This window comes from Salvelinus alpinus, chromosome 26 (assembly GCF_045679555.1).
Source record: "Salvelinus alpinus chromosome 26, SLU_Salpinus.1, whole genome shotgun sequence".
In the NCBI taxonomy this organism is placed as follows: domain Eukaryota; kingdom Metazoa; phylum Chordata; class Actinopteri; order Salmoniformes; family Salmonidae; genus Salvelinus; species Salvelinus alpinus.
In genome coordinates this window covers 46,829,612-46,846,892 of record NC_092111.1, presented here as the reverse complement: position 1 = coordinate 46,846,892, position 17,281 = coordinate 46,829,612, and the positions used below count along the sequence as shown (strand labels likewise).

At 43.4% G+C, this 17,281-nt stretch overlaps 1 protein-coding gene across 1 annotated transcript in view; it reads right to left on the bottom strand.

The window, feature by feature from the left end:
- The window catches only part of ldlrad4a (low density lipoprotein receptor class A domain containing 4a), an 84,776-nt gene extending 70,099 nt beyond the window's left edge, over window positions 1-14,677 (bottom strand). The window contains exon 1 of the mRNA XM_071369087.1: window positions 14,184-14,677. Within this exon, the coding sequence (XP_071225188.1) occupies window positions 14,184-14,283 (100 nt within the window). The 5' untranslated portion in view covers window positions 14,284-14,677. The remainder of the gene's footprint in view (window positions 1-14,183) is intronic.
- Window positions 14,678-17,281: the final 2,604 nt, after the last annotated feature.

Genomic DNA, 17,281 nt, shown 5'->3' with positions numbered 1-17,281 from the left:
ATGGATGGCATACCAGTGGAGGTATACCAAACTCCAGGGCTGGGTGGCATACCAGTGGAGGTATACCAAACTCCAGGGCTGGATGGCATACCAGTGGAGGTATACCAAACTCCAGGGCTGGGTGACATACCAGTGGAGGTATACCAAACTCCAGGGCTGGATGGCATACCAGTGGAGGTATACCAAACTCCAGGGCTGGATGGCATACCAGTGGAGGCATACCAAACTCCAGGGATAGATGGCATACCAGTGGAGGTATACCAAACTCCATGGATAGATGGCATACCAGTGGAAGTATACAAAACGTAGATATACTCAGAGCACCATTATTAGCATGTTTTAACCACTCCTATATAAACGGTAGATTATCAGACATCCAACAAGAAGGTCTGATATCATTATTACTGAAACAGGACCCAAGTGGTATATACAGTGGGGCAAAAAAGTATTTAGTCAGCCACCAATTGTGCAAGTTCTCCCACTTAAAAAGATGAGAGAGGCCTCTAATTTTCATCATAGGTACACTTCAACTATGACAGACAAAATGAGAAAAAAAAATCCAGAAAATCACATTGTAGGATTTTTAATGAATTTATTTGCAAATTATGGTGGAAGATAAGTATTTGGTCAATAACAAAAGTTTATCTCAATACTTTGTTATATACCCTTTGTTGGCAATGACAGAGGTCAAACGTTTTCTGTAAGTCTTCACAAGGTTTTCACACACTGTTGCTGGTATTTTGGCCCATTCCTCCATGCAGATCTCCTCTAGAGCAGTGATGTTTTGGGGCTGTTGCTGGGCAACACGGACTTTCAACTCCCTCCAAAGATTTTCTATGGGGTTGAGATCTGGAGACTGGCTAGGCCACTCCAGGACCTTGAAATGCTTCTTACGAAGCCACTCCTTCGTTGCCCGGGCGGTGTGTTTGGGATCATTGTCATGCTGAAAGACCCAGCCACGTTTCATCTTCAATGCCCTTGCTGATGGAAGGAGGTTTTCACTCAAAATCTCACTATACATGGCCCCATTCATTCTGTCCTTTACACGGATCAGTCGTCCTGGTCCCTTTGCAGAAAAACAGCCCCAAAGCATGATGTTTCCACCCCCATGCTTCACAGTAGGTATGGTGTTCTTTGGATGCAACTCAGCATTCTTTGTCCTCCAAACACGACGAGTTGAGTTTTTACCAAAAAGTTCTATTTTGGTTTCATCTGACCATATGACATTCTCCCAATCTTCTTCTGGATCCTCCAAATGCTCTCTAGCAAACTTCAGACGGGCCAGGACATGTACTGGCTTAAGCAGGGGGACACGTCTGGCACTGCAGGATTTGAGTCCCTGACGGCGTAGTGTGTTACTGATGGTAGGCTTTGTTACTTTGGTCCCAGCTCTCTGCAGGTCATTCACTAGGTCCCCCCGTGTGGTTCTGGGATTTTTGCTCACCGTTCTTGTGATCATTTTGACCCCACGGGGTGAGATCTTGCTTGGAGCCCCAGATCGAGGGAGATTATCAGTGGTCTTGTATGTCTTCCATTTCCTAATAATTGCTCCCACAGTTGATTTCTTCAAACCAAGCTGCTTACCTATTGCAGATTCAGTCTTCCCAGCCTGGTGCAGGTCTACAATTTTGTTTCTGGTGTCCTTTGACAGCTCTTTGGTCTTGGCCATAGTGGAGTTTGGAGTGGGACTGTTTGAGGTTGTGGACAGGTGTCTTTTATACTGATAACAAGTTCAAACAGGTGCCATTAATACAGGTAACGAGTGGAGGACAGAGGAGCCTCTTAAAGAAGAAGTTACAGGTCTGTGAGAGCCAGAAATCTTGCTTGTTTGTAGGTGACCAAATACTTATTTTCCACCATAATTTGAAAATAAATTCATTAAAAATCCTACAATGTGATTTCCTGGATTTTTTTTTCTCATTTTGTCTGTCATAGTTGAAGTGTACCTATGATGAAAATTACAGGCCTCTCTCATCTTTTTAAGTGGGAGAACTTGCACAATTGGTGGCTGACTAAATACTTTTTTGCCCCACTGTATAAAGATACAGTCCATTAAAAAAATTGGAGACCTCTTACACTTCAGTGTTGTGATGCAAAAATCCTAGCAAAATGCTTGGCGCATAGAATTAAAAAAGTATTGTCAGATATTATTCATCCTAATCAAGCAGGTTTTTTACATGGACGATACATTGAAGATATAAGACAAGTACTGGAAACAATAGAACACTATGAAATATCGGGGACACCAGGCCTGGTTTTCATAGCTGATTTTGAAAAGGCTTTTGATAAAGTACGACTGGAGTTTAAATATAAATGCCTAGAATATTTCAATTTTGGGGCATCTCTTATAAAATGGGTTAAAGTTATGTATAGTAACCCTAGGTGTAAAATAGTAAATAATGGCTACATCTCAGAAAGTTTTTAACTAGCTAGAGGAGTAAAACAAGGTGGTCCACTATCGGCATATCTATTTATTATTGCCATCGACATGTTAGCTGTCAAAATTAGATCAAACAATAATATTAAGGGATTAGAAACCCGTGGCTTAAAAACTAAGGTGTCATTGTAAGCTGATGATTCATGTTTTCTTTAAAACCACAATTAGAATCTCTCCACCACCTCATAGAGGATCTAGATACTTTTGCTATCCTCTCTGGATTAAAACCAAATTATGATAAGTGTACCATATTACGTATTAGATCACTAAAAAATGCTATTTTTACATTACCATGTAGTTTACCAATTAAATGGTCTGACCGAGATGTGTACATACTCGGTATACAAATCCCAAAAGAAAGAAACGATCTCACTCCAATAAATTTTTATAGAAAGTTAGCAAAAATAGATAAGATCTTGTTACCATGGAAAGGAAAATACCTGTCTATTTGTGGAAAAATCACCCTGATTAACTCTTTAGTCATATCACAGTTTACCTATTTGCTTATGGTTTTGCCTACACCTAGTGACCTGCTTTTTAAATTATATGAACAAAAAATACTCCATTTTATTTGGAATAGCAAGCCAGACGAAATTAAAAGAGCCTATTTATGTAACGAATATGAATTCGGAGGGCAGAAATGATGAAATATTAAAGCATTAGACCTCTCACTAAAGGCATCAGTCATACAAAAGTTATACTTAAATCCAAACTGGTTCTCTAGTAAATTGGTAGGAATGTCTCATCCTATGTTCAAGAAGGGCCTTTTTCCCTTTATTCAGATTACAACGGCTCACTTTCGGTTGTTTGAAAAGGAAATCATCTCCAAAATATCCTTATTTTTTAAAACAAGGTCTTTAATGCTGGTTGCAATTTTAGTTTAATCCACCTGAAAAGAGGGAACAAATAATACAACAAATATTGTGGTTAAACTCAAATATACTAATTGATTTAAAAAAATACGTATTTTTTGATAAAATGTTTAAAAAAGGTATCATTTTAGTGAATGATATCATAAATAGGACTGGTGGAGTTATGTCACACATGCAGCTAACACAGACATGGAAATGTCTGCTCTACACAAAATTACAACCAACTATTTGCAGCATTACCATGAAAATGGAAGAGGAAAGTGGAAGGGTGAAAAAGTAAGGAACTTGTCTGTCGGCCCTGAATTAATGACCATAATTGGTTAAAGAAAGATGTGATAAATAAAAACATTTACTAATTTCATTTAAGGACTCAAAATTGACAGTTGTGCCATAAAAATTGCAAAATAGTTGGGAAGAGATTTTTGATGTACCCATTCCATGGCACATGGTTTATGAATTGACACGAAAAACATTGCCGGATTCAAAACTTCACATTTTTCTATTTAAATTACTATACAAAATTCTTGTAACCAATAGAATGTTATATATATGGGGGATACAATCTTCCCAGCTCTGCAGATTCTGCTGTGAGGAGGCAGAGTCATTAGATCATTTATTTTGGTACTGTCCATATGTAGCTCGTTTCTGGTCACAGGTCCAGGAATGGCTGAAGAATTGCAACATTTGCCTAGAACTAACGCTACAGATAGCAATACTGGGGGATTTGAAAAGTCATAGTCAATCAATCAATAAAATAATTATTATTTTAGCAAAAATGTTTATTTTTAATTTACAATCTGTAGAAGCTATGAGAATAGAAAGGTTCAGTACTTTTGTGAAGCATCACAGCACAGTTGAAAAATATATAACAAATAGAAGATAGAGATAGATGGGAGGGGTTGAATGGAGCTGAAGGGTGGGACTAATAACAAAATAACCAACGTAAAACATACGGGGTCTGTAAAAATGTATATAGGTTCAGAAATGTTGTGAAATAGCACAGTTACAAATAGAAATCAAACTGGATGGACATCAGAAATAGAGGAAGGACTAAAAACAAAACAAAATATAACTATTGCGAAATAGATTGTGTCTGTAAAATGTGTATAAACTGAAGGTAGAAGCCTAAGTGTTATTGTTTATTAGTTTACTCCAATTGGGGGAAGGGTGGTAGGGCTTGGGGGAATAATAAAGGTATATTCTAAACAAAAGTATGTATGTCTATATAGGTATGTGTGTATGTATATATACGTATATGTTTGCATTTGCGTATGTATATGGATGTATATATTTACCCCCCAAAATATGGGGGATTGGAAATGATGCAGACAATTACATTGATGGAAGCTACAATCCTGAAATAGTAAGCTGATCCACCCCTTAAAAATATATAAATAAATAAATACTACTACTACTACTATTATTGATGTTAATGGTAATACCATTTCCACTACTACTACTACTATTATTGATGTTAATGATAATACCATTTCCACTAATACTACTATTATTATTGATGTTAATGATAATACCATTTCCACTAATACTACTATTATTGATGTTAATGGTAATACCATTTCCACTACTACTACTAATACTACTATTATTATTGATGTTAATGGTAATACCATTTCCACTACTACTAATACTACTACTACTATTATTGATGTTAATGGTAATACCATTTCCACTAATACTACTACTATTATTGATGTTAATGGTAATACCATTTCCACTACTAATACTACTAATATTATTCATGCCATATTGATGTTTGTCCCACCATTGTTGCTATATTGACAATGTAAGTAATTTAACTTTCCATTTCAATAAAGTCTACTGAATTGAATTGAGAAGAGGGTCAGAGAGAGAGAGAGAGAGAGAAAGAGACTAGTCAGAGAAAGAGAGAGAGAGAGAAAGAGAAAAAGAAAGAGACTAGTCAGAGAGAGAGAGAGAGAGAGAGAGAGAAAGAGACTAGTCAGAGAGAGAGAGAAAGAGAGAGAGAGAGAGAGAGAGAGAGAGAGAGAGAGAGAGAGAGAGAGAGAGAGAGAGAAAGAGACTAGTCAGAGAGAGAGAGAAAGAGAAAGAGACTAGTCAGAGACAGAGAGAGAGAGAGAGAGAGAGAGAGAGAGAGACTAGTCAGAGAGAGAGAGAGAGAGAGAGAGAGAGAGAGAGAGAGAGAGAGAGAGAGAGAGAGAGAGAGAGAGAGAGAGAGAGAGAGAGAGAGAGAGAGAGAGACTAGTTAGAAAGAGAGAGAGACTTACCCAAAATTAAGAAAATCCTCCATGTCATTGAGCATAGTCTTGCTATTGAGAGAGGCTGCCATAGACAGACTTGAGAGAAGACAGGCTATGTGCAACACTGCCCACAAAATGAGGTGGAAACTGAGCTGCACTTCCTAACCTCCTGCCAAATGTATGACAACATTAGAGGCACATATTTCCCACAGATCACACAGACCCACAAAGAATTTGAAAACAAATCAAACATTGATACATTTCCATGTCTGTTAGACGAAATACTACAATGTGCAATCACAGACGCAAGATGATTGGCCCATTGCCATGAAAAAAGAGCAACCAGTGAAGCACACACAACATTGTATATCACACCAATATTAATCTGTTTAATTACCTTCCCCCACTATACATATTACAACTACCTGCACATTACTATAACAATTGAAATGTCTTTATCTTTTTGAAACCTTTTTAAATGCAATGTTTACTATTGATTTATATTCGTGTTTTGTTGATGTTGTTATATTTGTCTCTTCTCACTTTTGTTTATTGTTTATTTCACTTGCTTTGGTAATGTTATTGACATGTTTCCTATGCCAAAAAAAACTCATTTTGAATTGAATTGAGAGAGAGGGTCAGAGAAGGTCTGGAAAGTCCAGAGAGCGAGAGCGAGAGAGAGAGAGACTGGAAAGTCTAGAGAGAGAGATGGTCAGAGAAAGACTGAAGTCGAGAGCGAGAGAGAGAGAGACTGGAAGGTCTAGAGAGAGAGATGGTCAGAGAAAGACTGAAGTCCAGAGAGAGAGAGAGAGAGAGCGAGGGTCAGAGAAAGACTGAAGTCCAGAGAGAGAGAGAGAGAGAGCGAGGGTCAGAGAAAGACTGAAGTCCAGAGAGAGAGAGAGAGAGAGCGAGGGTCAGAGAAAGACTGAAGTCCAGAGAGAGAGAAAGAGCGAGGGTCAGAGAAAGACTGAAGTCCAGAGAGAGAGAGAGAGCGAGGGTCAGAGAAAGACTGGAGCGTTGAGGGGGGGGGGGGGGGGGGGGTCAGAGAGGGTCTGGAGAGTCCAGAGAGAGAGAGGGCGTCAGAATCCAGAAAGAGGATTGGGAGTGTTGGTTCGTAGGTCAGTCCAGAGCTGAGGTAGAGATGTAGGGGTGTAGTTCAGTCCAGAGCTGAGGTAGAGATGTAGGGGGGTAGATCAGTCCAGAGCTGAGGTAGAGATGTAGGGGTGTAGGGGTGTAGATCAGTCCAGAGCTGAGGTAGAGATGTAGGGGTGTAGGGGTGTAGATCAGCCCAGAGCTGAGGTAGAGATGTAGGGGTGTAGTTCAGTCCAGAGCTGAGGTAGAGATGTAGGGGTGTAGGTCAGTCCAGAGCTGAGGTAGAGATGTAAGGGTGTAGGGGTGTAGATCAGTCCAGAGCTGAGGTAGAGGTGTAGGGGTGTAGATCAGTCCAGAGCTGAGGTAGAGATGTAGGGCTGTAGATCAGTCCAGAGCTGAGGTAGAGATGTAGGGGTGTAGGGGTGTAGATCAGTCCAGAGCTGAGGTAGAGGTGTAGGGGTGTAGATCAGTCCAGAGCTGAGGTAGAGATGTAGGGGTGTAGAGGGGTAGATCAGTCCAGAGCTGAGGTAGAGATGTAGGGGGGTAGATCAGTTCAGAGCTGAGGTAGAGATGTAGGGGTGTAGATCAGTCCAGAGCTGAGGTAGAGATGTAGGGGGGTAGGTCAGTCCAGAGCTGAGGTAGAGATGTAGGGGTGTAGGTCAGTCCAGAGCTGAGGTAGAGATGTAGGGGTGTAGGTCAGTCCAGAGCTGAGGTAGAGGTGTAGGGGTGTAGGTCAGTCCAGAGCTGAGGTAGAGATGTAGGGCTGTAGGGGGTTAGGTCAGTCCAGAGCTGAGGTAGAGATGTAGGGGGGTAGGTCAGTCCAGAGCTGAGGTAGAGGTGTAGGGGTGTAGGGGTGTAGGTCAGTCCAGAGCTGAGGTAGAGGTGTAGGGGTGTAGATCAGTCCAGAGCTGAGGTAGAGATGTAGGGGTGTAGCGGTGTAGGTCAGTCCAGAGCTGAGGTAGAGGTGTAGGGTTGTAGATCAGTCCAGAGCTGAGGTAGAGATGTAGGGGTGTAGGTCAGTCCAGAGCTGAGGTAGAGATGTAGGGGGTAGGTCAGTCCAGAGCTGAGGTAGAGGTGTAGGGGGGTAGGTCAGTCCAGAGCTGAGGTAGAGGTGTAGGGGTGTAGGGTTGTAGGTCAGTCCAGAGCTGAGGTAGAGGTGTAGGGGTGTAGATCAGTCCAGAGCTGAGGTAGAGGTGTAGGGGTGTAGATCAGTCCAGAGCTGAGGTAGAGATGTAGGGGGGTAGGGGTGTAGGTCAGTCCAGAGCTGAGGTAGAGATGTAGGGGTGTAGGGGTGTAGGTCAGTCCAGAGCTGAGGTAGAGATGTAGGGGGGTAGGTCAGCCCAGAGCTGAGGTAGAGATGTAGGGGTGTAGGTCAGTCCAGAGCTGAGGTAGAGGTGTAGGGGTGTAGATCAGTCCAGAGCTGAGGTAGAGATGTAGGGGGGTAGGGGTGTAGGTCAGTCCAGAGCTGAGGTAGAGATGTAGGGGTGTAGGGGTGTAGGTCAGTCCAGAGCTGAGGTAGAGATGTAGGGGGGTAGGTCAGCCCAGAGCTGAGGTAGAGATGTAGGGGTGTAGGTCAGTCCAGTATCATGATGTTTTGAAACAGACTGGCATGCTGTAGGATACAGTATCATGATGTTTTGTAATTGAATCAGACATAAAAACGACTACTATGTTATTAATAAGTAGTCTGTTGGAAATATCCTCCCCAGGAGAGACAGACAATGAGCATAATGTTTACACTGTAGCATTCCTTATACTGTAAACTCTATTCAGTGTCCACATCACTAAGGACTTAACATGGTCCACACCTCAGTGTCCACATCACTAAGGACTTAACATGGTCCACACCTCAGTGTCCACATCACTAAGGACTTAACATGGTCCACACCTCAGTGTCCACATCACTAAGAACTTAACATGGTCCACACCTCAGTGTCCACATCACTAAGGACTTAACACGGTCCACACACCAACACAGTTGTGAAGAGGGCACGGCAGCACCTCTTCCCCCTCAGGAGGCTGAAAGGATAAAACGGGCCCTCAGATTCTCAAAAAGTTCTACAGTTGCACCATTGAGAGCATCTTGACTGGCTGCATCACTGCTTGGCATGGCAACTGCTTGGCATCCAACCGCACGGCACTACAGAGGGCAATGTGTACGGCCCAGTACATCACTGGTGCAGAGCTCCCTGCCATCCAGAACCAACCTCTACGTCTTGTGGTGTCAGAGGAAGGCCCTAAATATTGGGAAAGACTCCAGCCACCTAAGCCATAGACTGTTCTCCCTGCTACCGCACGAAATGCTGTACCGATGTACCAAGTCTGGAACGAACACGATCCTGAACAGCTTTTACCCCCAAGCAATAAGACCACTAAATAGTTAACCAAATAGAGGACTATCTGCATTGGCCCTTTTTGCATCGACTCTTTTGACTCATAACATACACTGCTGCTACTGTTAATTATCTATCTACTGGTACCCCGTGTATAAAGTCACGTTTTTACCTCGTACCCCTGCACATCGACTCAGTACTGGTACTTCCTGTATATAGCCATGTTATTACCTGGTACCCCTGCACTTCAACTCAGTACTGGTACTTCCTGTATATAGCCATGTTATTACATTGTACCCCTGCACATCGACTCAGTACTGGTACTTCCTGTATATAGCCATGTTATTACATCGTACCCCTGCACATCGACTCAGTACTGGTACTTCCTGTATATAGCCATGTTATGACATCGTACCCCTGCACTTCAACTCAGTACTGGTACTTCCTGTATATAGCCATGTTATGACATCGTACCCCTGCACATCGACTCAGTACTGGTACTTCCTGTATATAGCCATGTTATGACATCGTACCCCTGCACTTCAACTCAGTACTGGTACTTCCTGTATATAGCCATGTTATGACATCGTACCCCTGCACTTCAACTCAGTACTGGTACTTCCTGTATATAGCCATGTTATTACATCATACCCCTGCACATCGACTCAGTACTGGTACTTCCTGTATATAGTCATGTTATTACATCATACCCCTGCACATCGACTCAGTACTGGTACTTCCTGTATATAGCCATGTTACTACCTCAGTACTGGTACTTCCTGTATATAGCCATGTTATTACCTCGTACCCCTGCACATCGACTCAGTACTGGTACTTCCTGTATATAGCCATGTTATTACATTGTACCCCTGCACTTCAACTCAGTACTGGTACTTCCTGTATATAGCCATGTTATTACCTCGTACCCCTGCACATCGACTCAGTACTGGTACTTCCTGTATATAGCCATGTTATTACCTGGTACCCCTGCACATCGACTCAGTACTGGTACTTCCTGTATATAGCAATGTTACTACCTCAGTACTGGTACTTCCTGTATATAGCCATGTTATGACATCGTACCCCTGCACTTCAACTCAGTACTGGTACTTCCTGTATATAGCCATGTTATTACCTGGTACCCCTGCACTTCAACTCAGTACTGGTACTTCCTGTATATAGCCATGTTATTACATTGTACCCCTGCACATCGACTCAGTACTGGTACTTCCTGTATATAGCCATGTTATTACATCGTACCCCTGCACATCGACTCAGTACTGGTACTTCCTGTATATAGCCATGTTATGACATCGTACCCCTGCACTTCAACTCAGTACTGGTACTTCCTGTATATAGCCATGTTATGACATCGTACCCCTGCACATCGACTCAGTACTGGTACTTCCTGTATATAGCCATGTTATGACATCGTACCCCTGCACTTCAACTCAGTACTGGTACTTCCTGTATATAGCCATGTTATGACATCGTACCCCTGCACTTCAACTCAGTACTGGTACTTCCTGTATATAGCCATGTTATTACATCATACCCCTGCACATCGACTCAGTACTGGTACTTCCTGTATATAGTCATGTTATTACATCATACCCCTGCACATCGACTCAGTACTGGTACTTCCTGTATATAGCCATGTTACTACCTCAGTACTGGTACTTCCTGTATATAGCCATGTTATTACCTCGTACCCCTGCACATCGACTCAGTACTGGTACTTCCTGTATATAGCCATGTTATTACCTCGTACCCCTGCACATCGACTCAGTACTGGTACTTCCTGTATATAGCCATGTTATTACCTGGTACCCCTGCACATCGACTCAGTACTGGTACTTCCTGTATATAGCCATGTTACTACCTCAGTACTGGTACTTCCTGTATATAGCCATGTTATGACATCGTACCCCTGCACTTCAACTCAGTACTGGTACTTCCTGTATATAGCCATGTTATTACATAACACCCCTGCACATCGACTCAGTACTGGTACTTCCTGTATATAGCCATGTTATTACATCGTACCCCTGCACATCGACTCAGTACTGGTACTTCCTGTATATAGCCATGTTATGACATCGTACCCCTGCACATCGACTCAGTACTGGTACTTCCTGTATATAGCCATGTTATTACATCGTACCCCTGCACATCGACTCAGTACTGGTACTTCCTGTATATAGCCATGTTATTACATTGTACCCCTGCACATCGACTCAGTACTGGTACTTCCTGTATATAGCCATGTTATTACATCGTACCCCTGCACTTCAACTCAGTACTGGTACTTCCTGTATATAGCCATGTTATGACATCGTACCCCTGCACATCGACTCAGTACTGGTACTTCCTGTATATAGCCATGTTATTACATCGTACCCCTGCACATCGACTCAGTACTGGTACTTCCTGTATATAGCCATGTTATGACATCGTACCCCTGCACTTCAACTCAGTACTGGTACTTCCTGTATATAGCCATGTTACTACCTCAGTACTGGTACCCCGTGTACAGTGCATTCGGAAAGTATTCAGACCCCTGACTTTTTCAACAACAAGAAATACATTACAGGCTTATTCTAGAATGGATTATATATTTTGTTCATCAATCTACACACAATACCCTTATAATGACATCACAATACACTTATAATGACAAAGCAAAAACTTTTAATGTTTTTTTTTTAGCAAATTTGGAGAGAAAAAATTTACTGAAATATCACATTTACATAAGTATTCAGACCCTTTACTCAGTACTTTGCTGAAGCCTCTAATCTTCTTGGGTATGATGCTACAAGCTCGGCACACCTGTATTTGGGGAGTTTCTCCCATTCTTCCCTGCAGATCCTCTCACGCTCTGTCAGGTTGGATGGGAAGCATCGCTACACAGCTATTTTCTGGTCTCTCCACAGATGTTCGATCGGATTCAAGTCCGGGCTCTGGCTGGGCCACTCAAGGACATTCAGAGACTTGTCCCGAAGCCATTCCTGAGTTGTCTATGTGTTTAAGGTCATTGTCCTGTTGGAAGGTGAACCTTTGCTCCCAGTCTGAGGTCCAGAGAGCACTGGAGCAGGTTTTCATCTAGGATCTCTCTGTACTTTGCTCATTTCATCTTTCCCTCGATCCTGACTTGTCTCCCAGTCCCTGCTGCTGAAAAACATCCCCACAGCATGATGTTGCCACCACTATGCTTTACCATAGGGATGGTGCCTGGTTTCCTCCAGACGTGACGCTTGGCATTCAGGCCAAAGAGTTCAATCATGGTTTCATCAGACCAGTGAATCTTGTTTATCATGGTCTGAGAGTCCTGTGCCTTTTACTGAGGAGTGGCTTCCGTCTGGACACTCTACCATAAAGGCCTGATTGGTGGAGTGCTGCAGAGATGGTTGTCCTTCTGGAAGGTTCTCCCATTTCCACAGATTAACTCTGGAGCTCTGTCAAAGTGACCATTGGGTTCTTGGTCACCTCCTTGACCAAGGCCCTTACCCCCGATTGCTCAGTTTGGCCGGGCAGCCAGCTCTAGGAAGAGTCTTGGTGGTTCCAAACTTCTTCCATTTAAGAATGATGGAGGCCACTGTGTTCTTGGGGACCTTCAATGCTGCAGACAATTTTTAGTACCCTTCTCCAGATCTGTGCCTCGATGCACTTGAGCTCAATTTTGAGTCTCATAGTAAAGGGTCTGAATACTTATGTAAATAAGGTATTTCTGTTTTTTATTTTATTTACATTTGTCTACATTTCTAAAATCCTGTTTTTGCTTTGTCATTATGGGGTATTGTGTGTAGATTGATGAGGAAAAAATAATGCAATCCATTTTAGAATAAGGCTGTAACGTAACAAAATGTGGTTAAAGGGAAGGGGTCTGAATACTTTCCGAATGCACTGTGTATAGCCAAGTTAACATTCATCTGTTCTTGGTGTTATTATTTTGTATTATTTTTCTATCTTTCTCTCTGCTTTTTTGGGGAAGCCCTCATTATTAAGCATTGCACTGTTAGTCCACAACTACAAAGCATGTGACAAATAACATTTGAGTTATTTGTAAGACATATTGGAGTAAACATTTTCCCATGAGGTTGATCTATAATCAATCTAAGGACATGTCACAGTCTTCCTCTAGCTCCACTAGACAGCTGGGAACAAGAGTCTCTTCAACACCTCATTTACATGTTAGAATATATTTGGGCCATTTGTTACAACCATGGGCTGCACTAACACACACCAGGCAGAATCCCGGTGAGAGCCTTAGTTCCCATGCTCATTGTTGCAAGGCCTTTGTCCACTGTGTGTTTCAGACAGCCCTAACCCACAGCCCTGTCTGGATGTTTAGGCAAGACGGTCTGCTCTGCACTGCACGGGGGAAGGTGGGGGTAGGGTGAACCCACCGCCTGCCTGCCTGTCTGCCTGTCTGCCAGCCAGTCTGCCTGCCTGTCTGCTGTGAATTACTGTCTCTGTCTGACAATATCACATATTCCACCACTATAACGGGATGTAGGCTAGGCCACAGATGACAAAGAAATAGCTATTTCCAGTCTGAGCCGTTAGCTGTAGCCTTCCTTGCCCCTACTGTAGCCTGCCTATCGCCTACTGTAGTCTACTGTATGTAGGCCTACGTCTACCAAACTATGAGACATTTTTGAATGTGGGAGTAGGCCAAGTTAGCCGAGACTGCAGGAGTTTTGGGGAATGTCTGCGCAGCCCCTCTAGAGCTGCAGACGTAATTTGACATGGACGCATAGGTTCGAGTTAGGTTTCACTGAGAAACAGGCATAAATGTGGAAATGTGCACCCAACATAACCATCGACAATATCATTATTAACTTAATTAATATTAAAAATAATACAATCGAAGTCCAAAGTCATTGTGACCTAAATTAAATAATATCCAATGCAATGCACCACACATCACGTCTGCGTTTTATAAAACTCAGATGGACAGAATAATCGGAAATAGCCTGCCACCAACCATCCAGTGAATAAATACAACACAGTTTATCTAAAACACACACGAAATTCAGAAAAAAACTATATTGCGGTTACGCTCCGTTCGAGAGATTGCTGTCACAATTTAACGGTTACAGGTTAAACCAACTGTCCTGTCGCTCTTTCGATCGTGTGTTGTAACAATAAATGCGCAAATCGGTTTCATTTTAAAACAGCAACGTAGTGTCAGAAATGCGTAGTTACTTACATATATCCATCCCCTGTGACTGGGATCCAGTGCAGTTGCAGGAGCAAATGACATTGGAGTTAGAGTTGATGGAGCTGCCCGGTACCGTTATGTTTTGCATGGGGCTCGGGAGTAGCGGGACGCCGGGGAAGAGCCGCCGACAGTGGCCCTACACAGGGCTGACAACTTGTACAGCAGCTCCCGCTGTCAGAGTCGGCCTCTATGGTTCCACATTTGTCACGTCATTCCAACCTAGTCACGATGTAGCGATGTTACCTATGGTGAATAGACACCCCACATCTTGAAAAATTTTCCGGCGCCCCTCTCGCAGTCATTCAAAAGAATGGCTGTGTTCCGTGCTCCTGGTGTGGGCAGGCTTACACCCCACCCCTCCTCCCTCCGCTTTTCAAAAGGGGAGCGGTTCCAGACAGGCTGCCAGACATGGGGGGTGGGGGGAAGAAAGCTAGACTCGGAGCAGTGGGGTGGTGGAGGAGGGAGACTGCTGCTGGTGACAATGACAGTGAGAGAGAGAGGGGGAGAGGGGCTGGCCTAGCCAGTGGGCGCTGTGAGAGAGAGAGACAACCTCCCTGACCTGCTAGTCCGACTCCCGAAGGACCTACACAGAGCGAACCCAGGCCAAGAAGACCACCGCATCACCAGCCACACCCCAACCAGCTGAGACCCCCCCCAAAACAAATCCTAGCCACACCCCATACAGTGCTTTTGGAAAGTATTCAGACCCCTTGACTTTTTCCACATTAGGTTACAGCCTTAATATAAAATTAATTTAATAGTTTTTTTCCTCATCAATCTACACACAATATCCCATAATGACAAAGCCAAAATCTTTTTTTTGAATTTTTGATAGTTTATAAAAAATAAAAAATAATAATGAAATATACATTTACATAAGTATTCAGACCCTTTACTCAGTACTTTGTTGAAGCACATTTAGCAGCGATTACAGACTCTTGTCTTCTTGGGTATGACGCTACAAGCTTGGCACACCTGTATTTGGGGAGTTTCTCCCATTCTTCTCTGCAGATCCTCTAAAGCTATGTCAGGTTGGATGGGGAGGGTCGCTGCAGTCTCTCCAGAGATGTTTGATCAGGTTTAAGTCCGGGCTCTGGCTAGGCCCCTCAAGGACATTCAGGGACTTGTCCCGAAGCCACTCCTGCATTGTCATGGCTGTGTGCTTAGGATCGTTGTCCTGTTGGAAGGTGAACCTTCGCCCCCAGTCTGAGGTCCTGAGCGCTCTGGAGCAGGTTTTCATCAAGGATCTCTCTGTGCTTTGCTCCGTTCATCTTTGTCTTGATCCTGACTAGTCTCCCAGTCCCTGCTGCTGAAATACACCTCCACAGCATGATGCTGCCACCACCAAGCTTCACCGTAGGGATGGTGCCAAGTTTCCTCCAGACTTGATGCTTGGCATTCAGGCCAAAGAGTTCAATCTTGGTTTCATCAGACCAGATAATCTTCTTTCTCATGGTCTGAGAGTCCTTTAGGTGCCTTTTGGCAAACTCCAAGTGGGCTGTCATGTGCCTTTTACTGAGGAGTGGCTTCTGTCTAGCCACTCTACCATAAAGGCCTGATTGGTGGAGTGCTGCAGACATGGTTGTCCTTCTGGAAGGTTCTCCTATCTCTACAGAGGAACTCTAGAGCTCTGTCAGAGTGACCATCGAGCCCTTCTCCCCCGATTGCTCAGTTTGGCCGGGCGGCCAGCTCTAGGAAAAGTCTTGGTGGTTCCAAACTTCTTCCATTTAAGAATGATGGAGGCCACTGTGTTCATGAGGACCTTCGATGCTGCAGAAATGTTTTGTTCCCCTTCCCCAGATCTGTGTCTCAACACAATCCTGTCTCGGAGCTCTACGGACAATTCCTTCAACCTCATGGCTTGGTTTTTGCTTTGACATGCACTGTCAACTGTGGGACCAAATCAAATCAAATTGTATTCGTCACATACACGTGTTTAGCAGATGTTATTGCGGGTGTAGTGTAGTGCAGCTCTAGCAGTGCAGTAATATCTGACAGTAATATCTAACAATTTCACAGCAATACATAAATCTAAAGTAAAGGAATGGAATTAAGAATATATAAATAATGCGCGAGCAACGTCAGAGCGGCATAGACATGTCAGGTTTTGGCCAGGACTGTTCAGGTTTTGGTCACTAGATGTCCCCATTGCACCTTTTTTGTACCTTTTTGTTTTTTCCTTGCTCTAATTATTGTTTGCACCTGTGTGTCGTTCCCTTGTTAGTATTTAAACCCTGTGTGTTCCTCAGTTCTTTGCTCAGTGTTTGTATGTTAGCACCCAGCCCCAGCCTTGTTGTGAACATATTTCTCTTATTGGATTTTCCAGAGGTTCTCTGGTTTAGTGCTTGTGTATTTTTGAGTAGTCTTTTGAGGTTTGTTTTTCCCTGCTGTTTTTACCACTTTGTGGAGTTTCTTTGTATTTTGGAGGATATCCATTTTGTGCCTCTTGGCTTTATTTTTGGACGTGGTGGATTTATATTCTTTGCCTGAAGATCTTGTCCTTTTATTAAACCACCATTTCTAGTACTGCTGAGTCTGCCTCATCTTCTGGGTTCTGCCGACTATTAGTGACTGTTTCTCTCACCGGGTCCTGACAGAAACACTGAGCCATTAAAATGAACCCAGAGGCAGCCAGTACCCAGGACTTTTTTCCCATGCTGTCCCACCACGAGGGGACTGTCCAACGTCACGAAGCTGCTCTGGTTCAGCAAGAGGCCTTACTGGCTGGACATTCTCAACTTCTGTCGGAGATGATGACTTCCATAAAACAGATTTCTGATCAATTTCCCCCTGCAACCGCTTCTGCTCCAGTTCATCAGATTCAAGTGCCCGTGGCAGTTAACCCCCTGGCTGAACCTCGTCTGCCGCCTCCCCAACGGTTCTCAGGTGATCCGAGTGTTTGTAAGGGGTTTTTCACCCAATGTTCTCTCTCCTTCGAGCTGCAACCCTCGTCGTTTCCCACCGACCGGTCCAAGATAGCATATATCATCACCCTGCTGTCGGAAAAAGCCCTAGCCTGGGCTACTGCTGTGTGGGATGCCCAAAGTCCCTGCTGTGCCAGCTACTCTACCTTTGCTGAAGAATTC